Genomic DNA, 26,636 nt, shown 5'->3' with positions numbered 1-26,636 from the left:
CAAAAATGGAAATTTTGCGAGTGATTTTATGTTTTTAGATTTCATACAAAAAAATTTAGGTCTTGGAGGATCACAAAAAATCACTGGAAATCCCAATGCTAGAATGTGTCCAAATTTAGTTAAAATATAATCATAAAAAGGAATCTGTGTCTTGTTTGTGTAATAAAATTCAAAAGAAATTTATAATGCTACTAGGAAACCATATTAGATCTGAAATACTATCAAGAAAATGAGAAAAATAGTTTACCTTATTTTTTGATTACACACTATTTGCAACCCATCATGAACAAAAGTGTCAAATTTAGGTGTGTTCTCATTACCGATGATGACAAAACAATAGAAAAAAGATTTATTGACTTTACTGAAATGAAAGAAAAACCTGTATATCTTTAGAGTAAAAATTAATAAATTGAAAAAATAAGATATTGACATAAAAATGCTCTTGGCCAAGGACATGAAAATAGAGGGAAGATGGCAAGTGTATACAATAGTGAAACCCATTGTCTCCCTCAAAACTGTTTATGCTAAATTTGTGCATAATTTATTCAACTCATAATGTTGCTTTAATCTGCAACATTGTTGCTTTCGTGACTTGAAATATGATAACCTTTTTTTAGTATTGTACAAAGGATAAACGCATTTTTTTAGTTTTGCCTGTCCTAAAACTACATTAAAAACATTTACAGACACCTGATGGGTATCAAGGTCAAATGCAATCACAGCACTTCACACGCAAACTAAAGATGTCTACCAAATATTAAAAGATACAATATCAAGTGACAACATACATTATGCTGAAATCTAAAGCATTTTGTCACAGATTACACATTTTTATGCAATTTAATTTGGTGGGATGATATTTAGAACCAAGTGGGAAAAGTTAATAATGCTCTACCATAGAAAAACAACTCCACCTATATCTAAAGCAGTTGGTATCACAGAAGGCCTACCCTTCTGCTTACAACAAACGAGAGAAAGTGACTTTGAAAGTGTGTTGATAAAAGTAAAACGATAGAAACAGATATGAATGCACTTCCCGAATTGGAAAATAAACAGAAATAAAAGTTCAGAAATTGGAAATGTAGGAATCACTGGATGAAAGTATCAATTATTATGGGATATAAGCATATTTTAAAAATTAGGAGTGTATAGAATCCTAACTTCAACTTTGAAATGGAAATATAAAAACTTAAACCAAGTGCCTTCAGAATTTTCATATTCGACAGGAGAAAATTTATTTTCAGTGAATACATCTGACTTGCAAAAAGCAGCCACTGACTTGGCCCTTAAATATTCTGACAATTTAAGTTCTGCAGAAATTTCATTTTAAATGGTTTTAAGCAAGATTTAACATCAGTATTTGTAACATAAAATCGGTTTCCTTTTTGGATCTTCTAAAATGATTCACGAATTTGGTTTAGAGCAATCTTATCCAAATATGGAAGTGACTTTGAAATTTTTATAGAAAATACTAGTCACAGTGGGATGCTGCAAAAGAAATTTCAGGGAGCTGAAGTTAATTAAAAATTATTTCAGATCACAAAAATTTCAAACACAGCAATTCTTAACAATGAAAACAGGATAGTCAAAGAAGTCTATTACGAAAAGAATACTGATTAGTTTTCTTCTATTAGAGGGAACAAAGTAAAATAATGAATTCTTGTTTGGGGATAAATAAAACGCTTAAACTTAAAATAGTGTTGTGAATTTTAATAAACTTACTTTTCAATTTTTCAGTACTTCAATTTTTCAACTACTTTAACGCTACAGGAAAAATTAACCATTAAAAAGAATAAGAACAAGCACACAGGGGACATAGTTTGGCTTGTGCCTCAGGCTCCAGTAAGTCTCAGTCTGGCACGGGCCCCGTCCCAAGTCATTCCACTGGAGGGTCCCAATATTTCCTAGATCCGTGTCCAGATTGTAGGTGCGTTTCCCTTTCGCTGAATTCGTGTCTTTCTCCCCAGAAACCATCCCGAATCTGAAAAGAGACCGCAGCACGCTCTGATTTCGAGCCGTCAGTCCCCTGAATAAACGGGCGCTTTTGTGAATGGTCTGCTAGGATCTCCCAGGAGAAAGGAAAGGACGGATGGACGCGGGGCAGGTGCAGACGGTGAAAGGCTCTGGCGACGCCGCGGCGCAGCTCCCCTCGGCGTCAGGCCCGAGGAGGAAGCGTTGACTCCGGTTCTCGGGCCCCACGCGGTCCCTGAGCCCGGCGGCGCCCCTCCCGGGCCGGGGCTCAGCGGACGGCGAAGCGCCGGGTCTCCCCGTGGACGCGGCGCCCGAGTCCGCGGCGCCGGAGCCCCAGGCGGGTCCCGCTGGGCGGGCGGCACCGGCTGGTCGGTCACGGGGAGTTCGGGCGCCCCCTGCCGGCCGTTGGGGGCAGCGAAGGGAGCTTTGCGCGCGCTGTTGAGCGGGTGGTCGCGCGCGCGATTTCACTGTGGTCTGCTGAATCGCTGAACTCAATGGCATCATCTATTCGCTAGTGGTGCTGGTGATGCTTTGCTCCAGCCCCTCCTGGTCTCATGGGTGTGAAAAGCAGGAAATCTTCATGCTTTTGAGATATCTCATGCTTCTGAGTCACGCCAGGATGGCAGGACCTGCTTTAATGTGTTTCACTACAAAATAGGAGATATCAACATCCAGAAGACACAGCCACTTGTTTCTGCCATCAGATTCTCAACCTGATCCACACGGACTACAGGACAGATCTTCAGCCTGTTCCACGCAGACTACAGGACAGATCTTCAAGATGATCCACACAGAAGACCACAGTACAGCTCAGAGTAAGATCTGCTGGTTAAATCACTCTAGCCGGTCTGGAGCAACCGGAGCAGAAGATGAAAGTAGAAAATCTTCTGGCTCGTCCTTACTTGGGAATGTTGTCCAGGAGTTCTTCCAGGAACCAGCAGCCGTCTAACGGAGAAGGAAAACAGCTGCGGTGCCTTGGAGGTTGTCAGAGGGAAGAGTGAAGCCTGCTTCTCCCCATTTCATAATTTCCAATGAAAAATCAGGAAATTAGAAACTTATTCTTATGACTCTCCAATCAATTATATTTCTGTTTGTCAAATCCAAGAAAGGAATCTGCACTGTATTTTCTGTGCCAGCTACAAAATATCTGAAGTCAAAATCAAGGCTTTATATTTACAATATATTGTTTCCAAAAAATGTTCAGAAAAGTAAATGATCTGTGTTTCCTAAATAAATAACCTTATGATAATACATTTTTGTTTATCTTTTCCGTTTTGTTGGAGGGTATGTGCTGTCTCTAGAACCTGAAGTATATCTTCTCAGGGAAAACCATCTTCGTTATATTGTTTTGTTACAGACTTCTCTCTGTTAAGGTAATGTCAGCTGCTCAAACAGATAAACATGAAAATACCAGTATTTTGAACATAACACAAGTTTATCCTCCCTTGATGTAACACCTCAATGCAGGCATTCCTGATCACATGACTCTTCTGGTTGACTCTCCCCCAGACAATGATTCAGGGACCCAGGTACCTTCCACTTAGTGCCTTCACTATCATCAATATGTGACTTTAAATGTGACAGTGGTGCTTGGGTTTATTCTACTCAGTTGTAAAAGAAAAAGCATGGTGGACCACATAAGCTTCTTTTCATAGCCAGTCCTGTGCAGAGGAAACAGAACCTCCAGCACACTCAGTTGGCCAGGATTCGCTCACACGGCCACTCCTAACCGTGAAGAGACTGGGAAAGGGAGTCTCATTTTGTGATCAGTGGGAAGAAGATACAAGTCTGGTGAATAAGACCACTATTCGTTTTTGAACTATGTGCACTAACACTGTTTTGAGAAGAAACAGCCAATTTTCTTGCTTGTGGACATTTTATCCAAAAAAGTTCTGACCACAAATCTGATTCCCCAGATTAAAACCAGGCAAAGGATGTGAGGGGAGAGGCCAAGGGTGTTCACAACATTATTGGCCCTTTAAAAGGGAGATTCACGTGGATTCCTGAGGGCAGAGGTTAAAGTTGAAACACACTCCTTCTGGACTGGGAGTACACTTGGAGTCCTTCTCACAAACCCGTCTCTGCTCAAGCTCTCTGCTGGCTTGAGGCTGTGCTGATTCCCCCACAGCCCCTCTATACCATTCCACCTCCCAGCAAGCCCCTGACAGAACGCTTCTGGCCTGTTATGAATTTCTAGGAAGCTTTAGGCGGAGGGATCTTACCCAGTCCCCTCTGCTCCCCGGGCAGTGTGTGTTGGGTAGAAGCTGTTAGTCAGGATGTACCAGCTCCTCTCACTACCTGTGCTGCTTCAGCCCGAAAATACCCCCTTGAGGAACTACAGCAGCACATACTGCAGAAATCTCCGTATCCCCAGAAATCTGGGTGCACATCTAGCAATGATCTGGGAAAAGCTGGACCACGTGAACACAGTCACCCCCAGAACCTAAGAAATGTGCTAAGAATAACTGGATAGGGAATGAATGGTAACAAGCCTGCTCCTCCCCTTCATCTTTTAGAAAATCTGTCCATTGTCAAGAGTACAGCGAAAGATAACTAGAGCAACTGCCATTTGCAGTTAGACTGTCTCGGGTTTGAATCTTGACTTCATCACTTGGTAACTGTGCAGACTTGGATAAATCACTTAATGTCTCTAAAGCTCATTGTCGCTATTGGAAAGTGTGAATAATAAAAATGATAAATCTACATTATAGAATTATTGATATCATACACTTTCCCATAACATTACAATCAGATGAAAATAGGAATTGGGACTCTTTGAGGAGCTCTGCAATGTTGGTGTCACCAGTATTCCTGCTCTGGTCCTCCAAAGGATGGAGGCTTTAGGAACTGGACAAGACTGATGGTGATTGTTGCTGTTATTCTTACCCTCGGGGCTGTGAGTGTGTTATTTAGTTTCTAAAATTCATCAATCTGTCCTTGATCCCAAAGAACAGGACCCATAGGATCTGAGAGAAGACAGTGTTCCAGGCATGTAGAAATCCTCCCTACAACCCTGGGTAGGTGTTGTACCTGATGAGAAAGTAACGTTCAGGTTAACTAATTTTCCTTATAGCTCAAATGGTTCAAAATAGCACCTGGAATTGAATCCAGGTCTTTCTGAGATTAAAACCAGCATAATCTTGCCCCTCAATCAGCTGCCTTTCCACAGTGGAAAACCCCATTACAAGCAAATCTCCTTTACTGAGGGTGATGTGGACAGCAGCTTTTAACACAGGCGTCTTGCTCAATGTGAGCTGCAGCCTTGGAGTCATGACAGGGACTGATCTGAAGTTTAGAACTGCTGAATGTCCTTGACATGGGTGTTACTGTGCCTGGATCTGCCAGCTTAACAGCAATCATGAAGATGTTTCAGGTGTGACAAAATAAAAGCCTAAAACAACAACAAACAAACACATAGAGACAGAGATTGGATTGGTGGTTACCAGAGGGGAAGGGGGGAGGGAGGAGGGCAAAAGGGATGATTAGGCACATGTGTGTGGTGATGGATTGTAATTAGTATCTGGGTGGTGAACATGATGTAATCTATGCAGAAATAGAAGTATAATGATGTACACCTGACATTTATACAAGGTTATAAACCAATGTGACTGCAATGAAATAAAAAAAATTAGGGCTGGCCCCGTGGCTTAGCGGTTAAGTGCGTGCACTCCGCTACTGGCGGCCGGGTTTGGATCCCGGGCGCGCACCAAAGCACCGCTTCTCTGGCCACGCTGGGGCTGTGTCCCACATACAGCAACTAGAAGGATGTGCAACTAATGACATACAACTATCTACGGGAGCTTCGGGGGAAAAAAAAGGAGGAGGATTGGCAATAGATGTTAGCTCAGAGCCGGTCTTCCTCAGCAAAAAGAGAAGGATTAGCAAGGATGTTAGCTCAGGGCTGATCTTCCTCACAAAAAAAATAATAATAATAATAATAATAAAAGTTAAAAAACTAAAAATTAAAAATTAAAAGCCTAATCATGTTTCTCCCCTTGATGTCACTAAGTGAGTCAAAGGCATCACCATCCTGCAATCTTCCAAGTGAGAAATATCACTGCCGTCCCGCTCTGTATCCCTCTTATGCAACAGGTCAATCCCATCTGAAACAGAAGTCTGATAAAGTCCTTAAATGAATCTGAACAGTTGTTGGAAGAACTGTGGAAGAAAGAGCAGGTTGCCCATTCATCATACTGCTGTCATTTCAGCCTCAAAGATACAAGTTCTACAGAGGGACGGGAACTTAGCCTGGCCGCCATCTCAGGAAAGGGCGGCTTGGCTCCCTGAGCATGTGAGGATCCCTCAGGGGAAGTATATTCAGCTGCCATGCAGAGAATGTCAGCAAACCACTACCACCTGAGTTTCTCAGCCCACTGGATTCCCACTTCCACTACCTTGTCACAAAACCCACTCGTCCTTAGGCAGCATTTTGCAAAGTTTTCATTCATCCAGAATCTCATCGGAGGTGCCGTGAGGAGTGATTTTCAGACAGAGTTGGGAAGTGATGTCTTCAGGGACACCCATCCAGGCTGTGGTGAGTGGCCAGAGATATGACTCACAGCCAGTTCTGAATGTATAACCAGAGCTCTTTCTGCCATATTGGATCCATCTAAGTTACACCTTGTCACCAGTCACGTGAGATCGATGAAGACCCTCAACACTAATGAGGCTTAAAAAGAAACTTCATTTTTCAGTCTATTTCTGTTTGGAAGTATGTAAGCTCATTGATACCTCCCCTAGATCAGTGTCAAGAAGAGAGTTCAGCAAAGAAAGAAAATAGAAAAGAGAAACAAAAATTGATCTGGCCATTTATGTGCCATCTACAAGGTAAATAATACATTACCTTATTAAATCCTCCCATCGATTTGGTGGAACAGTAATTCTATCAAGTCCATTTTATAAATGAATGAAGCAGAACGCTGAGAGATGAACTGACCCATCCAGGGAGCATAATTAGTGACTGGCAGAGCTAGGATTTGAGACCAGCTGTGCTGATGGAGACGCTTATGCCCGGCAGCACTGAGTGAATGCCATGCTTCCTTCCCCCAGGTGGCTGTGGGCAGTCAGGATAGATCAAGTGCCCACAAGTGCCCGGAGTCCTGAATTCACAGACAGTCTCTGCCCTGCTCACCCTGTGCCTCACTCCTGCCCCTAATTCACCTCTCATCCTCCTACAGCATCCATCAGGTCATGAGCAAATCTTCTGCCACCAGCATGAGTGCATTCAACACCCCAAGGATTCTTCCCCCACCCGGTTTTATTGAGATATAATTGATATATAACGTTGTATTAAAGTGTACAACAGAGTGATTTGATATATGTATAAATTGTGAAACGATTACCACAATGTTTAGTTAACATCCATCACCTCACATAGTTACGATTTTCTTTCTTGTGATGAGAACTTTAAGTTGCTCTCTAAGCAACTTTCAAATATACAACATGGTATTGTGAACTATAGTCACCATGCTGTGCGTTACATCCACAGGACTTATCTTATAAGCGAAAGTTTGTACCTTTTGACTACCTTCACCCATTTCACCCAACCCCCATCTTCCACCTCTGGCAACCACCAATCTGTTGCACACTTTTATGCCAATAATGTATATTTACTCATTTAATACAATAATTCTAAAATACTATTTAATAAAATAATTCTAAAAATACTATTATTGCCCCCATATTAAAGATGAGGAAACTAGGGAGCATAGTGTTAATGTTATTTGCAAAATTCCATTACTAGTAAATAGCAGAGCTGTGATCCAACCCTCAAACTCTGGCTCCAGAGACACATTCCTTCGCCACTAAACTGTCCTGTATGAACTGTCATGGCAAGCTGGATCAACAGTCCAAAACAACACAACTGGATGTGTTGAAGAATAACCTCTGACCTCCACACAGCACTTTGCGTGTGGTTTCACACATACTCTTTCCATTGACATTCCCTCATATGCATCTCAGAACGCTGTGCAGAGGTGTGAGGTTCTGAGACTGGAAGGTTCCTGCCCAAGAGCCACAGCTGGTGGGGAGCAGAGTCAGATTTGATCTCAGGACAGATTAGGGCCTATCATTTTCTTATCCATTCCCAGAGGACAGTAGAAAATAGCGGCCAGGAAGGGTTAAACGAGTAACAGTCCCCTAAACCCAGTGAGCCCAGCTAAGCACATTGAGTATGCTTGGTGCTAAAGTTTAAGAAGTTCTAGAGTACCTTGTCTCGGGACCGAATGCAACATGGCCCCTTAGAATCCTTGGGGTCTTAAAGACAAATACTGTGTGATCTCACTTATATGTGGAATCTAAAAAAACTGAACACTGTTGAAAGTAACTCTTCACATACAGTCTTGGATCTCACTTCCAGAAAGTTCTCCTCTAAATACATTTTGACCCAAATACATCTCGAGCTGTTCCAGCTACTGATGATGTCCAATGTAGAATTTCTCCAGAGAGTGTCAACCCACACATCCTGGGCCCTTTGTGCTGAAGATGCTACAGAGACATCTCAGGAAAGACGGTGTGGTGCGGGCTCCCTGGAGCTGGCCAGCATCCCCCAGCATCTCAGGGACCATCTGATCTGTCCTCTAGAAATAACAGACAGGAAACACTCTGCTTTAGGTGGAGAGACACGAAGATGTCCCCATTATCCAGACTATGGCCTGAGTCAGATCACAACCCAGAAAAAAATGGGGCTGGAGAATGGATATACTTTCCATTCTTTAAAATTTCTTCTGTCAAATATTTCAGGACAGATTAGAATAAACATTTTACCAAAGAAGATATGCAGAGGACAAACAAGAATATGAACAGATGCTCAACATCATTAGTGCTTTGGAAAATGCCACTTAATATCATAATTAAACACCACTACACACCAATGAGAAGAGTTAAAATTAAAAAGGCTGAGCATACTGAGTGTTGGAGAGGATGTGGAGCAAATGCAACTCTCCTTCATTGCTCGTAGGAAAGTAAAATGGTATAAGCATTTTGGAAAACAGGTTGACAGTTCCTTGAAAAGGTAAACATACACCTCTATATGATTCCGCCATTCCATTCCTAGCAATTTACCTAAGAAAAATGAAAATAGTACTAGAATTCACTCAGTATGTTTCAGATAGGCAAAATCTTTACTTTGTTTTCTATAACTTCTCTCATCTCTCCTATTCACTATCCTATAGGAAAAACAAACAAATAAACAAAAAGCAAAATAACAATACTTTTTTAAATAAAAAATGTATTTATTAAAATTAAAAAATGCAATGGCATAGTGCCTGGTGTAAAGTAAGTGCTCACAGATTGGAGTACAAAGGTCCAGTCTACTGTACAGTATAATTTCTCCTTTCTCTGCCAACACATGCCATTCACTCTGGCTACGCTCGACGAAGACTGCCTCTTACACACTTTGTGATGTCTGCACTACTTGAGGTTTTTTGAGAATTAACATCTGCCTCTCCCTTCTCGTAGTGCCAGGAAGACTATTTTGAATTTACAGATTCAACCTCTAATTCGACTTCTAAATGGATACACTGGGAGATAGGAGAATAGAGCTGGGGGCTTCAGGTAGTTCTTTACCAAGTATAATTGTTGGTCAGATATTTACTGCAGGGGAAGAAAGAAAACGTTCACTTTGTGAAAAGAAAATTTGCATGTGGTGTAATATAAAGAAAATTGCCCTGGCGGACCTGGGCTATCAGATTTCTTAAATAAACCTCTAACTTCTGTGGGTCTCAGGTGATTTCTCTATGTGAGGTTGGCCAGTTATGAGAAGATAGGAGGCTTGGTCCAGTTACTCTTTGAAGTCATTCCCCTACTGGGACCCTATGGGAAAGGTCTAGAAGAAATATGTCTTAGGGTGGACAGTGGGTACCCCTCTGTTATTATTTACTCTTCAGCTCTCCTGCAAAGGAAAATATGTCTATGGTAAGATCAACCGAGAAGTAGTTAAAGGATCCGAGCAAGGTGGTCCCTTAAAAAACCCAGGTCCTTCCGCAGCTTCCTCCCCTCACCTGGGGCGGCTGGAGCTCTAACGGATTCACCCGGAATCTCAGTCCCATCTTCTCATGCCCATGTCTATCCCCTGCTTTGAGTTGTTTCCTCATTCATCTGATGTCTGTCCCAGTGCCTCCTACCTGACTGCTTTCTTTCCACCTGCCCCCTGAGCCTGATGGGTAGCTGGCAGGTCACTTCTCAGTAATTCCAGGGGTCCCAGCTCATGGTCAACCTCCTTCAGTACTTCACAGTGAGACCCAGGTATTTGTCATCATCTGCCATCTTGGTCATGGACCAGAATCCCAGATCCAGCTTCCTTGAAAGGGGTATCAGAAACTTATCACCAAGGGATGGAGATGAAATTTGGCTTTCTATAGTCCAGATACTTAGAATGATCCTCTGATTATTTTGGGAAGGTTGTTGAACCCGACTGGAAAAGAGTTACATTTCTAGCCTCATCACGAGCTACTCACCTCACTGAATCTTCCTCCTCAGTGTATTTTCTTCTGGCTCTAAGAACTTTAGTGCTTGATCCCTTGCTATCTACCCCTTCTGTCACCACTCTGGCGGCCACTCTCAGCCCTGCCAGTGCGTCCTTATCGCTTCAGCCCACACAGGCAGTGCTCATTGTCATGTCATCATGACATAGCTCGTGTGATTCTACCTGGAGAAAATGTCCAGGGAGCGTATGCTTTTGATGACGGCTTTCTATGAAAGAAATTATTCATGTGTAGAGCTTGAAGGTTATCGATGGCAGAGGTGGGTGAGCAAATTTGCATAGCAGAACTCAAGGATCCTTTGAGAAAACGGGAACCAAAAGCCCAACCCCTTCATCCCAAGATTCGGTTATTAAAACTTGATTAGTTGTCTTAGTGTGGTGCTTGATACAATGTAAGACAGCCCAGGGATAATAACAACGATATTTACAAACAAAATTGTTAATTGAATATAAATGTCTCTTTTTGGTTTAAATTAGTCCATTTATACAAATATGCCAATTATATGTGTAAACTTATTTTGGAGTAAGAAAATGAATATGTGGATCTAAAAACAAATTTCACATTACTATGATAACTATTATGAATTAGAATTTTGGTTTTTGGCTTCATTTATACATCTGTTTCTTTGTTTTTAAATGGGCAGAAAATCAAAATTTTCTTTCTTTTATTTCTAATTTCTTGCCTTCTTCCCAGCTGGAGGTCACGGAAGGGAGACCAATATACACCATCTCTAGGCTAGTATTTGACCTACATCCAGTAGATGGCAGTATAACACCAAGCTTACATATCTTTGGTTGGGTCAAAGCGAGACTCCAAAGCTGAGGGGCTGGAGTGCAGGGAGGGAATGTTGCCTAAAATCTTCATTCTTTCATTGTTTTAGCTTGATCCAGTCCAGCACTGGATAATGAATCACCAAAGAAAGGCCGTTAAAAGCCTACAGTAACAGACGGAGAGCATGCCGTGATGAAGTAACCCCTGCTGCTTCTACACAGCTCAGACCTAACATGACTCTCCCGCCTTCTTGCTTAAAGGCTGGCGGGGAGCCATCCAAAAGGGATAGTCTACGTGGCACTCACGTAGATTTTCTAGTTGTTTCCTTAATTGTAAGTGTACCTTGCTGCAGTTGCAATATAAGTCTTGAAAAACATGTCGGAAGCTGTAATGACTAATGATGGCAACAATATCATCATCATTCAAAAAGGTTTTGCATTCCAGATGAGAACTGTCTTAGGAGCCAGTTTACAAGCTAGACAAAAATATCAAAGTCATTGCTTTACATGCTTCATCTTAAAATGAGAGTTGTTTAATTCAAGTTGCTTACCATCTTATTGACCACATGTCTCCTCCATATTTCCCATGATTATATTTGGACTACGTGGCACTCATTTAGCATCCAACCTACTGTCATTCTAAGAGCATTCAAAATTAACATATTTTTATTTTCTAACATAAAGATTCAATTTCTATTCACTAGCTTTTTAGACTTTCTTATCTGTTTATATGTGAACATAAATTCACATGCGTATCTATTCATATCATGTCTCTTATACACACTTACTAGGCTGACTAAAAGCAACACTCCCAGTAAGAACTGGTAGTGAAAAATAAAATCAATTAAAATTAGTGAAATACTTCAAAAAATAATTTTTAAAGTATTATTCAATTTTTCATTCAGAAGTTAAGAGAAAATTTAAATTGCTTTAAAAATATATTGCCTTTTAATTAATGACAGTTGGACAATTGGAGAATTGTTATTGGAGATAACGAGTCAAAAAAAATAAAAGTAATGTAAAAAGTAAAGCATAAGTCAATAAATTTGAGAACCAAATACATAATGGTTTAGATAATAAATATAAACTACTTAAACTTTCCTATTAAAAGAAAAAATTTTAATTGGTTTAAAACACAAACCCCATTGTTACTTTGCATACGGAGAAAAGCTTAAATTCAAATAATACTAAATACTAATAAAACAGTAAAAGAAAAGATGGGCAAAGACAGAGCAAGAAAATACAATGAAGGGAAGTTATTAGAGGTAGCGATATTAATATCAATGAGATATTGATAATGATTAATAACAATATTGATATTGATGAGAATTCAATGAATGTGTTAGATTTAAAAACGAGGGTCAATATACACACGAAACCAATAGAATATGCAATTAAATTATAAAAGGCATGGAACTAAAATTCAAATAATATAAAACAATAATCCAAAAATTTTAGCAATATATAGAAATGCAAACAGAAACATGATGGTAGCATTGAAATTTTGGCACAATGCTATTAGTCTATAAAAATAATACAGAAAAATAACAAGGACAAGAAGAATTGGAAAATATGATTTAAAAGAGTAAATTAGTGGCTAAGACTCTGGGGCACTATAACCTAGAAGAGGAAACATAACTTCTTTCAAATATTTATAAATCATTCACAAAAATAAAAATATATTAGACTACAAAGAAAATATCGATAATTCCTCCAGAGCAAAAATATTGTAAGCTGTATGCTCAGATCACAAGGCCTGAAGTTAATTTTAAAATAATCTTTAAACAAATCACTTAGATATTTAAAATCGTACTGATAAATTACAGTCAAGTCAGGGAGAAAAAAAGAAAATGGGAGATTTAGTAAGTAATGGAAATTAAAGCACTATTCTTAAAATTTGCAGAAGCAGTCTAAGTCACACACTGAGGGAAACTCATAGCTTTATCAAACATATGAACTGAACATAAACTGGCCTCACTCATTAAAGTCAGTAAGAGAATTCTAAATAACATTAATTTAAATAATAAAAACTAACATTTATTCAACATTCACTCTGCATAAGGGACTGTGCTAAACACTTTATAGGAAGTATTTTCATCTTCTCAGCAATGCTACCAAGCTCTTAAACAATACCTTATTCTCTACTGTATGTCCTTAGATAACAATAACTATCATTTATTGAGCACCTACTATGTGCAAGAGCAACAGAACATAGAAGCTATTGAGCAGCAGAACTATGATTTAAACCCAATCAGTATTTTCCCACTTCCATATGCTTTCCACTGTGACAGAAATCAAAGTAACATTATAAACCAATTCATCATGATTGAGTATCTTAGAAATATAAAGATGAGTTGATAGAAAATATGTTTATGAGTTGATAGAAAATATGTTTATATAATGCATCATTTATCACACCAGAGCTCGATAAGTGATAGTTTCTTAAGCATTAGTTGCAAGGAGGAGTCTAAAACTAAAACAATGAAGTTTTAAAATTCTGTTACATAAAAACCTATCAATCTGACTTACTCTTTCGATAGGTCTCTTTTAACTATGCATGATTTTGTAACATATGCATTGGTCATTTGGAAAATATTGGTTCACTGAGATATTCAGATCGTATAAATCTATATATACTTCAGTTTACATAATCAAGTAAATCATATATTAATATCACCACTGTTGTCATCACAAAAGTCTTTAAATATTGGGAAGCTGTCAAGTTCACAGTGGTAGATTTTCCAAAAATTCTGATTTTCTATTGAAAGCTCAACTGTTATCATTGGCTACAAATGTTTTCATCGAAGCGACAGGTTCACTTTATAAATATCTTGAGAAAATGTCTGTCACATGCCCAAGTCTGAATAACCATAGTTTGTCTGTCTGTCATTCTTTCAAGTGAAAATGGATTCTGTGAAAATAGTGGCTAGTTTAGCTCACAACTCAAACAATTATAGAAGTGCTTTTCCTCAAAACAATCACTGTGCATGCAGCAGAAGTGCTTGTCACACAGAATTCTAAAAAGACTAACACAGAGAAAATTAGAAAGGTGTGTGCTCAAAACTCAAGATTTAATAAAATTAATAAACTTACTATTTCATCAAGGGCATTCTTAAGTGAAACTGGCTTTTTTTTTTTTTTTTACTTCAAGAATATTACAGTGAAAAATATAATAATTGCTAGTCAGTTTTGGTGCCATGCCTTGACTGACACGTAGCCCCCCAGCAGTTTTACCCTCCATTGGTTTTTCACCATCAGTGTAAGTTTAGTCAGTAATGGAAATTGGTGAATGTTAATGTGGTGGAAAAGGCAAATAATGTCTTATTATTATTATAAAAATAATTTTGACCTCGTAGATCCCCTTAAAGTGTCTTGGGGACCCCTAGGACCCACAAAGCACACTGAGAACTGCTGCTCTAATGAATTTCCCTGCACCTGCCCTGGTCAAGCCACTCTCTAGTTTTCAATCCTAAAGGAACTTTCCTCGGCTTTCAAGGTAAAGTCTAACATCGCTAACATAGTCAGTCATCCGGCCTCTTCCCATTTCTCCAGCCTCGCTACACGCCATGCTCCCATCCGTCAGTGGAATCCACCCACTCTGCTCTTTTTCGCTTCTTTAAATCTACCTTTCCTGGTACAGGGCCACGTTCTGCAGTTTTTTTTTACTCCGGGAAATTTTGCCCTCCACATGATACTTAACAAACTCCTACTCACCCTTCAATTCCCGTACTTCATATGACTTCCCTGGGGAAAACTGAAGGGTAGTCTAAATGATACTCACTGCCATGCACCTATTCCTTCTCCTGTGTGGCCCAGATCCCAAATGTAAATACGTAATTACATCATAACTACTTCTTTAATGGCTCTGTCGTTTGCTCCAATGTGAGCTCCATAAGGGCAGGAACACATCTCATACTCAAGACTCTACCCCCAAGGCCAGTGAATGAACGGATGAACTGCACCACACAATTTTATATGTAGTCTACAGAATTAGGACTTTGGGGAAGGTTTTTTTTTTTAAAGGGGGAAATGTCATAAAATAAATTTAATAAGTAAAAAAGTAACATCTTTATTAAATAAGAGAATGTGAACATATTAGTACATAAAAACAGAACATATAAATGCAAATACCATAAAAATGAATAGATAAATTAATATAAATAAATAAATAAATATTTTATAACATGAGGTTCGGCTACAGGGCACCAGTTACATTTCCTCTAATTCTGAAAATAGTTGAACATAGATATGCTTAATATTACTGATAAAAATATGTCAAATATGATTGTAATTACTTTATAGCTGAAGCAAAAAATAACAGTTTTGGAAATGACTGAACAATTAAGAGTCTGAGCGAGGACATTCGTCACTGAGAATCAGGTTCCTTCTCACTTCCTGAGTTTTCTTATGAGCTCGTTGATGAAGAGAAGGTGCCTCCTGATTTCCACTCTGACAATCTCCCAGGCACAGTCACTGTATTTCTTCTCTTTCAGGTACAGATGGAGTCCCCGGAAGTACCTCTTCAGGGCCAGTGTAGGGCCCACAGTTCCCAGGGCAGATTCTTCCTCTCCCATCTCCTGCTCCAAACAGGTGTCCAGGTCTTCCAGCTGCCGATGGAGTCCAGTGCAGACGTTGTCCAGGAGGGTCGTGTTCCAGGCAGCAGAGGAGCGCTCTGTGTGGAAGAGGTCGAAGATCTGCTGGAGCATCTCGTGGAGGACAGAGATGGCCTGGGCCTTCTGGAACTGGCTGCCATCCAGCTTCTCCTGGGGGAATTTGAAGTCGGTCCTGTACTTCAGACAGGAAAGAAGAGAGATTGTCTTCATTTGGTCCAGAGCTGTGAAGGTCTCCTGCTTTCTCAAGTCAAGGCTCTGAGGCAGGTAACAGCTAGTGGAGGAGATGGGGCTGGAAAAGATCATCACCAATGCCATCAGTGAAGAGACTGAAAAAGCCATTGGTAAGTTCCAAGAAGACGCTCTTCTGGTTGAGATGGGAGATTGCGAGCTTTGGTCTAGCTTCTCTGAGCATCTTCTGTCTGTGTGCCTCTTAAATATTAAGCACAAGAGTTTTCATTTTCTGAATTCTCCCCAGATCTTTGTACTTCCCCATTTTGGACTTTCCTTTCTCTTCAAGAGCCTGGAAAGTTCTCATTACTTTCAACTCTTTCTGTATTCTTACAGTTGAAGTGAAGTTTATTCATTAAAAAATTAGAAGTCCTAATTCAAAGGAATGCTTATCCTCTTAGGAAAAACCAACTTTGAACTAATGAGAGCTATCTGGATCTTTCTTCCTGATGTTCAGAACAGCTTCTAAGGAGGCTTTGCTAGGCTTCTTTTTTAAATCTTCTTTCTGCCCCCCTCTAGATGTCCTTCTTGGAAGTGTTGATCAGGTGTGAAAGATACCTCATCTTTATATGCATAGATCTCACCTTATTCTCTGCTGCAAAACATTCAGTTTGTCAAATTTGGTTTTATTTGGTCTACTTAATTGAGAAACTACTGAATATTTACTATGTACCAATCATTACACTGAGCTCAGGCTGTACCAAGATGACTAAACCTCCAATCCTGCCCTCAAGGAGAGTCAAGTGCAACCACTACTACAGTCCAGCTGTGCAAGCATCTAGAATGTGTCTTTGCTGCACTCTGGATGCCTCTTTGTCCTAGCTGAGGCCATTGTCCTAGCTCTGTCAAAGTAATGGTTGAGCAACCCATTTTTTTCTTTGCTATTTTTACATAATTTTAAAATTCTTACCTCTTCTTTTGTATTTGTCTTTTCACCTTATAAAAGTTGTCCTAATGCTCCTGCAATCTTTTCTATTTCCGCTTTGAGGTTTATTGCAAAAAAAGCAAGAGAAAATGTAAGGGAAAAGAAGAGAGAACATATTTCCTGTATGATTTTCAAGACTCAGAACTTTCTCTCTCTTTTAACATTCCTAGAAAGTAAAAGTAAGCAGGTAAGAAAAAGGAATGCACAAAGGAAATTGGAAAGTAAAAGCTGAAAATGAAAAAAGAAGTGACAGTGCTCGCTTCGGCAGCACATATACTAAAATTGGAACGATACAGAGAAGATTAGCATGGCCCCTGCGCAAGTATGACACGCAAATTCGTGAAGCGTTCCATATTTTTTTTACAATGTTATAAACCAATGTTACTGCAATAAACAAAAAATTAAAAAAAAAAAGAAAAAAGAAGTGACATCTTCTCTAAACCACAAAATGTCACTTAACTACACAAGTCAGGGATTCAGAGCTCTACAGAGTGACAGGTTTCAAACCAACACGTGTGAGACTGTTGCAGCTACAGACAGGGCCAGAGGAGGGCAGCTGGCTCTTCAAGGCAGGCTGTTACATAAAGGGCTAGTTTTCAACTTTTCTAAATCAGAGAATCTATTCATTTATTTTTCTGTTTACTTTTTTCACTATCCACAGAGATGATAAGATTCCAAGGGTTTAATCATACCAACTACCCTCAAAAGAGACTGGCTTATAGACTGGATGGCCGTTTTATTAACGTGTGGGAGGTCAGCGATTACCTGAAGGCTAATAGACGTGAGTCGTGTGGACAGGGCACTCCCTGTCACGTGAACACAAGCTCCTGTTCACATAAGAGATGAGATTAGAAATAAAAATGTTTCTTAGTGAGCTGAGAATTCAAGGAAGGGAAGCAGATTGTTTCAGGGAAACTTCCATCTAGTTCTCGTAGTTGGACAGTTAGTTTTCTCCATTGTGGGAACACCTAACAGATGTTGAGTGCTTGTTTTGTCTGGGCATCATTGTAGGTACGTTATGTCATCCCATCTTCACAACAACCCAATGAAATAGATATGATTGTGTTTTCCATGTAACAGAAGAGAAAACTAAGGTGCCCAAAGTCACACAGCCAGTGCTGGCTGGAGCTGTGACACGGGCCCAGGCCTAGCCCCAGAGTCCATGTCCTAGCCACTAGATTGGGCTGTCTCCTCCAACAACATTCTTCTTGTCTTAGATAAACACTTAGCAAGTTCTAACTCTCCAATTTCCATTTTTCTTAGTCACCCAAAAGCACCAGTCGCTGATTCCAGACACATTACAGTACACTTGAAGGGGCTATAGCGCCCTTTTCACTTGCTAAGTTCCAGTCCTGCCTTTCACGTGACGTTTTGTTGAGCTCTACTGTTTCTTTGAAACTTCCTACTCTCGTCTGAGATATTTTCAGAAATTATCCAGGAGGTTAAAGCATCCACTTAAAACTTATTCTTAATATCTTTGTTTATAGAAGACTATCATTTTCTGACACAGTCCCCCCAAATTTTAGGTCTACTCCCTCATTGGAACATGTAGTCATTTTTGTACTTGCTGTGGGACAGAGAGCCCTCTGTGTGCCTCCTCTGTGACAGACACCTTGCTAGACACTCGAGATATGACACTACTGTCCTCAGGGAGATTACAGTCTGTTAGGGTAGTCAGATGTTAAACAAATAATTAGAGGGATTACTTAAGTACAAGCATACAGAGTGTAGCTAAAGGAGAATGCTTCAAGTTATTGAGGAGTAACGTGGAGGCAGAACAGTATAGCGCTAAATACCACTTACGTAATAAGTCGAGGCTTCCAGCAAGTTAAGTAACTACTCTAAGTTTTCGGTTTCCTCATTTGCAAAATGTAAATAATTATAGTAATTATCTCATAGGGAAGCTGTGAAGATTAAATGAAACAAGGTTTGTAAAACACTTTGCTGAGAGCCTGTATAATTAAAGATTGCTGCCATTAATATTATTAAAAATAATCTGTATATTACAGATTCAATGAAAACATGTGATCATAAGCTTTGAATACCATTGCAGCCCAATTATCCCTTAGCATGTGGTAGGATAGCACTTGTCAATGGAATATCTAAAGACATGAGATTATCTGCATCACTGCACAATGACAGAGTTTTTACTGGGGAATGTTGTATTTGGTAGAGAACAGAGAGAATCACACACACGCAAACTTGACCCTTTTAGGGAAACCAGCACCTAGCAAAGTGACTGGCAGACCATAAGTGCACCATAATTTATTTTTAACAAATCTTATATGCAAAACAATGTCTTCAGTGAGTTTAAGACCAACTCAGGGGATACTTTAAGATAGATATACAGTTGAAAGTCTTTAAAGAAGGAGGAAAAGTGTAAATAAGGAAAAAATAAGAAAAATCAGAAAAAATAAGAAAAATCTTCTCTTTTATAAGCACTTTTATATTTCCTGCTGACCTGGAAAAGCCACCATTTACTGTATGAATGTTTCTTCCTTCTCTGACTTAATCTAGGCTTTTCTCCCCAAGAACTTTCTAGGAGGTGTGGAAACTATGTTATAATACTGTGTAGGTATTGCATTGGCACCTGTGGTTTGGAGTCCCCCGTCTAGGCACTCATGTCAATAAGTGCACATTTTTAATTTACTTGGTAAAAAAAAAAGTAGAAAGGGAAATGAAAGGACAAAAAATGGAAAAACCCAGAAAATGAAAGTTTCTGTACTCACTATTTAAAAGGTACTCATTGCCCAAAGTCCTCAGAACTTGCTGCGACTTCCTCTTCAGGTGTTCTTGCAAAATCCTCCGGCTTCCCAATGGCCCTCCCAGTCTCTGTGCTGCTGGCCCTGGTGATGCTGTGCTCCAGCCCCGCCTGCCCTCTGGGCTGTGACCTGCCTCTGAGCCATGGCAATCAGGAAGCCTTCACACTTTTGAGTCAAATGGAGAGAATCTCCATTCGGTCGTGTCTGAAGGACAGGGCTGACTTCAGATTTCCGCAGATGCTTGTGGATGGGCACCAGCTTGAGAAGACGCAAGCCGCAGCTGTCGTGCACGAGACGCTCCAGCAGATCTTCCGCCTCTTCAGCACCAGCGGCTCTCCTGCGGCTTGGGATGACACCCTCCTGGACCAATTCCTCGTTGGACTTTATCAGCAGCTGGATGACCTGGAGACATGCTTGGGGAAGGAGACGAAGGTGCAACAGTCACCCCTGGGAAGTGAGAACTCCAGGCTGGCTGTGAAGAGGTACTTCCACAGAATCAGTCTGTATCTGAAAGAGAAAGAGTACAGCGCCTGCGCCTGGGAGGTGGTCAGGGTGGAAATCAGAAGGTGCTTCCTCTTCATGAACAAGCTCACAGGAAAACTCTCGAAATAAAGACGACACTGAGTCTGAAAACAGTTCATCTGGCCAACTAAATGGCTATCTTCTAAGACTCAAAGTGAAATCTTCATCCCTATTTTCATGCCAGATGAAAAATAAGTAATAGCAAATGTATGGGATTATCATAAAATTATATTGTGTTGTAAGTTACAAGAAGTTGTTTAGAACAGAGAAACGCACAATCTGTTCGCTTTAGCTGAAAAAACTTTTGTAGTTTTTATTTATTTAAATGATTTTAAATATTTATGCTATTCATAATATTTAAATATTTATTGTTCATAACATTTGCTTAGTATTATACTTTGTCCACAACTGCTGTTCATTTTTAAGTTATGGGAAATAAAAGCAATTTTTAAAAACTAATTTTGCTTGCACACACTTTCTGAATAAAAACCTCACCCTAAGCCTGATCCCACTAAGTAACCTAAGCAAGGTTCCTGAGTGAAGAGGGAATAGGTGGAGCCCAGCACGGGTCATAGCACAGTGGACATCTTGAGGAGGGATTGAATACGATTCCCTAAGACATAGCTTAGAGGTTGAAGGGAGATCTGAGGACAAAAGCCCAGGGCATGGACACCATTACGCGCTCGGGGCCTCCAACAACTGGAGATGCTTCAAGGTTTAGTGAACCACATAAACCAAGAGAAGTCAATCTAGACATGTGGACACTGGAAAACCTTGGAGAAGGCTGAGGAAGGGAGGGTGAGTAAGTTTTCGACACTTGAGGAGTCCTGATGTCTCATTTCTTATTTTTGTATTCTAAATATTTCAACCAAGAATTGAAGAAAGTATCCCTATAGTCAAAATTAATTTAATGATAATTCACATTGAAATGCCCTTTTATTTTTCAAGATGGCTCCATGTTCATTATTTTATTTGACTCTCAAAACTCCCCTCTGCCAATTAGTTGTATTATTCTTTTATCATCAATATTTTTATTCACTTAACAAATATTGTTTGAGCTCCTAGATGTATTATATATTAGGTGTGATGCTAGGTGCTAGAGTACAAAGTTGAATAAGATTTTACCCTGTACTCAAGTTGTTTATAGTCTTCCAGACAGCTGGCCTAAGGAGAAGAAAAGTGAGGTTAGCAAGTGGTATATCTCTGAAAAATAAAGAGAATGGACACACTAGCACCTCTCAGACTCAGAATCATCAGTATTCAATCTGAAAATGGATCTTGATTAGTATATGGCAGAATTTTGGGTCAAATCCTGATTATATGGGAGAAGATACCAGGAAGCAAACAACCATTCACCAGACTGCAAGGAGATATCAAAGAATCCAGGGACAGGGGTCAGTAACTGCTAACACAGGCGACTGACGGTGACCACCCTATAAAAGTGAAGGACACATGACATCCAAATTAGCAAGGAAGAAATAAAACTCTCTATTCACAAATGACATGATCTTATTTTAGAAAATTCTAAAGAATCCACACACACAAAACTATTAGAGCTAATAAACGAATTCAGCAAAGATGCAAGATACAAGATCAACATGCAAAATCTGGTTTGTATTTCTATAAACTAGCCATGAACAATCCAAAAGGGAAATTAAGAAAAAATATTCCTTTTACAGTAACATCAAAAAGAATCAAATTCTAAGGAATAAGTTTAACTAAGGAGGTGCAAGATTGTAACTGAAAACTACAAAACATTGCTAAATAAATTAAAGAACACTGTATTAGTCAGCTCAAGCAGCCATAACGAGATATCACAGACTGGGTGGCTTAAACAACAGAAATTATTTTCTCACAGTTCTGGGAGCTAGAAGTTCAAGAGCAAGGTGCGATTAGGGTTGGATTCTGGTGAGGCCTCTCTTCCTGGCTTGTAGAGAGCCACCTTCTTGCTGTGTCTTCACATAGGTTTCCCTCTGTGAACACAGAGAGAGAGAGACCTCTGGTGTCTCTCCTCTTCTTCTAAGGACACCAGACCTATCAGATTCGGGCCCCATCTCATTTAACCTTAATTACTTCCTCAAAGGCCCTATCTCCAAATATAGTCACTCTAGGGATTAGGGCTTCAACATATAAATTTTGGGATGACACAATTCAGTCTATAACAAAGATCTAAATAAATGAAAGGTCATCCCATATTTATGAATTGGAAGATTTAAGGTTGTTTAGATGGCAGTACTGCCCAAAGCAATCCACAGATTCAATGTGATCCCTAACTAAATCCCAATGGCCAGTTTTACAGAAATGGAAAAGCCAATCCTAAAATTCATGTGGAATTGCAAGGGACTCCAATAGCCAAAACAATCTTAAAAAATAAGAGCAAAGTTGGAAGGTACACATTCCTGATTCCAAAACATACTACAAACTACAGTTATCCAAACAGTGTGATACTGGCATAAAGGTAGACAAATAGAATGGAATGGAATAGAATTGAGAATCCAGAAATAAACCTACACATCTATGGTCAATTGATTTTTGACAAGGGTACCAAGACTGTTCAATGGGGGAAAGACAATTTGTTCTGGGACAATTGGATATTCACATTGCAAAAGAATGAAGTTGGATCCCAACCTCACACCATATAGGAAAATATCCAAAATGGATCAAAGGTCTAATGTAAAAGCTCAATCTATAAAACTCTTAGAAGAAAACATGGGGATAAATCTCCATGTTCTTGGTTTTGCCAATGGATTCTTAGATAATACACTAAAAGCGTAAGCAACAAAAGAAAAAAAATAGGTAAATTGGACTTCAACAAAATTAAAAACTTTCATGCTTCAACGGACACTATCAAGAAAGAGAAAAGGCAAGCTACAGAATGGGAGAAAATACTTGCAAATCATATATCTAATAAAGCTCTAATATGCAGAATATATAAAGACTCTTACAACTCAACAAGAAAAAGGCAAACAAGATACTTAAAAAATGGACAAAGGATTGAATAGATGTTCAAGATGGGCTCCTGAAGATCAGGAGATGGGCCTCTAAAGATGCTGAAATGACCAATAAAACCATGAAAAGATGCCCAACATCATTAATCATTAGGGAAATGCAAATCAAAACTACAATGAGATACCACTTCACACCCACTGAGATGGTTGTAACCAAATAAATGGAAAATAACTCCAAGTGCTGGTGAGGATGTAGAGAAATTGGAACCCTCATACATTGTTGGTGAGAATGTAAAATGTTTCAGCTTCTGTGGAAAACAGTTTGGTGGTTCTTCAGAAAGCTAAGCATAAAATTACCATATGATCCAGAATGGTATGGATCATATGGTAATTTTTTGTGGTATATAAATTTTTGTGGTGTGAAAATGTTCACTTCTAGGTTATATACCACAAAAGAATTGAAAACAAATATTCAAACAAATACTTATATACAAATATTCTCAACAGCACTATTCACAATAGCCAAAAAGTGGAAAAAATCCTAATGCCCACTGATGGATGAATGATAAACAAATCATGGTATATCCATATAATGGAATATTATTCAGCCATAAAAACAAATGAAGTACTGGTGCACGCTGCAATGGGAATGCACCTTGAAAACATTATGCAAAGTGATGGAAGCCAGACACAAAAGGTCACTAATTGTATGATTCCATTTATATGAAACATCCAAAATAGGTAAATCCGTAGAGCCAGGAGGCAGACTGTGGTTGCCAGGGGCTGGGGGGATGCGGGAATGCAGAGTGACAACTGCTTAATGTGTATGAAGTTTCCATTTGGGGTGATAAAAAAGTTCTGCAACTAGATAGTGGTGATGGTTGCACAACACTGTGCAAGTACTAAATACCACGGAATTGTACACCTTAAAATGGTTAGTTTATCTAGATGATCTTTTATTACGCTAATCCTTTCCCATGTTCATGCCATGTCTTCCCAAAAGATTTAAGTTGGTTAAGGGCAGGGAAATACCAGATCCTTTTAACCCAAGTCACCTAGTCCAGACCTTAATCAGAAGAACATTTAAATAATTGCTGAGTAATTGGTCCTTTTGAGTAGTTATCATGACTTCCTCTTTCATAACATCTCAGCCTGTTTGCAGGGCAGTACACGGAGGTCTTAAAGATTGTGAATAGAAGTGAAAAATCAAATCTATATATATAGTAATTGTGTTCACTTAGTAATTAGTGTTTTTATGAATACGCCATTATTTCTAATTTTCTCTAGCATGCTAGTCTTGTCTTCTCCTTTGGACATAGGTTTCTTGCAAACAGGAACCCTTCGCAGCCTCTTCCATGGTCTACTGCAGGTCCTTGGGCAAGTTGCCTGAACTTTCTGTGGCTCAATTTTCACAGCTGTATTATGGGGTTAATAATAACACTTAACCTCATAGACTTATGAGGTAATGAGTAACAGGTGCAAAACGCTTGGCACATAGGAATCACTCAGATGTGAGATGTTTGTTACTGTTGTTGTTATTAACTGTGCACATAGTAGTTACTCAATAAATAATTATTCACCTCTGAGTTTGCTGTAGTAACTATATGAAGAAATTCAGATGCCTCTTGATCTACATTTCAGGAGCTGAGGAGAAAGAACTGGTCAAAAATACAGAGAAGCTGAGTGGGAACCTACAATGTCTCAAAAGCCAAAGGACAAGACTTTGGGGGGACAAGAAGGTGTTAAAATTCTTGCATAGATAACAAGAACAACAAAAAACCCCAACCTCATTAAAAAATGGGCAAACAACTTGAACAGACATTTCTCCAAGGAAGATATACAAATGGCTAACAAGGACATGAAAAGATATTCAACATCACTCATCATTAGGGAAATGTAAATCAAAACCACAGTGAGATACCACCACACGCTCATTGGGATAGCTACTATTAAAAAAAAAATTGTTTGCGAGGATGTGGAGAAATTGGAACGCATGTGCTCTATTGATGAAAATGTAAAATGGTGCAGCCACAATGGAAAAAAGTACGCAGGTTCCTCAAAAAATTAAAAATAGAATTACCATATGATGCAGCAAGTCCACTTCTGGGTATATACCCAAAAAAACTGAAAGCAGGGTCTCGAAGAGATAACTGTACACTCATGTTCATAGCAGCATTATTACTACTAGCCAAAAAGTAGGAGCAACTCAAGTGTCCATTGATGGATGAATGGATAAATAAAATGTGGTATATCCTTACAATGGAATATTATTCAGCTTTAAAAAGGAAGGAAATCTGATACATGCTACAGCATGGATAAACCTTGAGGACATTATGCTAAATTAAATAAGCCAGTCACAAAAAGACAAATACTGTTTGATTCACTTATATGAGGTACCTAGAGTAGTCAAATTCATAGATACAGAAAGTGGAATGGTGGTTGCCGTGGGCTTGGGGGAGAGGAGCATGAGGAGTTGTTGTTTAATGAGTATAGAGTTTCAGTTTTGCAAGATGAAAACAGTTTTGGAGATTGGTTGTAAAACAATGTGAATATACTAAACACTATTGAATTATACACCTAAAAAATGGTTAAGATGGTAAATTTTATACATGTACATTTTGCCACAATTAAAATTAAAAAAATTTTCTTTAAGTCTTGCATAGAACCCAAGAATCATATCATTGCAGGTAAGGGCACGGAATTTGTTCAGAGTCTGAACTAATCTTTAAATTCTGGCTTCCCACTGATTAACGATATGACCTTGGGAAATATTCTTAACCTCTTTGAGCAGCCTCAGTTTCCCTCTCTATAAAATGTGAATAATAATACTCTCCTTGCAGCATCTTTGATTTGATTAAATGAGATAAGGTATGCAGTACAGAATAATACTTGGCCCCTAAAAGGGATATTATTGTTCTTATTAAAACTGAGAGAAGTCTATTAAACTCGTCAATCGGTCCTTGGTGATCATGAAGAGGGTAACGTCAGTAAGGAGTTAGTGGTAGACTGAGTCCTATTCAGTAGTGAGAAAAATGAAGACAGTACTAAGGAAGTTGTTTCATCTCAGATAAATACAAGAACAATATCTGACCAAGGGCCTCATGAAAACTTCTCAGATTAGGAGCTCTCATCACTCTCTCCTTGTTTTACCTTATTGTAGCTTCTTTCATATAACACTTATTAGGCATTGCCTTGTACTGTTAATAAATATTTCATTTTCAAAATCTACATAACAGGGAGAAGAATATTCAAGTATAAATATTCTCTGCCCTCCCCTTACCCCCATAATGGGGATGACATGTCTGTGTCGCTTGGCCATCAGTGTTGGGTTCTTTGGGGTTAACAATGAAGATGCACAACTGAAGCTACTCAGAGGAGAAAAACGTCTCCATCAACTGTCCAGAGGGAGGCAAG

At 39.2% G+C, this 26,636-nt stretch overlaps 2 protein-coding genes and 1 non-coding gene across 3 annotated transcripts; 2 read left to right on the top strand and 1 right to left on the bottom strand.

The window, feature by feature from the left end:
* Nucleotides 1–15,254: 15,254 nt before the first annotated feature.
* LOC147914415 (interferon omega-1-like) lies at nt 15,255–16,220 on the bottom strand. Its single transcript, XM_087444214.1, has one exon. The coding sequence runs from the start codon at nt 16,174–16,176 to the stop codon at nt 15,613–15,615; it is 564 nt and encodes a 187-aa protein (XP_087300340.1). The 5' UTR covers nt 16,177–16,220; the 3' UTR covers nt 15,255–15,612.
* A 1,022-nt stretch (nt 16,221–17,242) lies between these two features.
* Nucleotides 17,243–17,349, top strand: LOC147914414 (U6 spliceosomal RNA). The gene has a single exon (XR_015555502.1). It is a non-coding gene; the product is annotated as a U6 spliceosomal RNA (small nuclear RNA).
* Nucleotides 17,350–19,742: 2,393 nt separating this feature from the next.
* On the top strand, nt 19,743–20,476 carry LOC147914413 (interferon alpha-2-like). Its single transcript, XM_087444212.1, has one exon. It carries the CDS (start codon nt 19,807–19,809, stop codon nt 20,362–20,364), a length of 558 nt encoding a protein of 185 aa, XP_087300338.1. The 5' UTR covers nt 19,743–19,806; the 3' UTR covers nt 20,365–20,476.
* Nucleotides 20,477–26,636: the final 6,160 nt, after the last annotated feature.

The sequence above is a fragment of the Ceratotherium simum genome, chromosome 20, assembly GCF_057802395.1.
Source record: "Ceratotherium simum simum isolate JZ-2026a chromosome 20, ASM5780239v1, whole genome shotgun sequence".
NCBI classification, from domain to species: Eukaryota; Metazoa; Chordata; class Mammalia; order Perissodactyla; family Rhinocerotidae; genus Ceratotherium; species Ceratotherium simum.
This window is presented reverse-complemented; position numbering and strand designations above follow the sequence as displayed.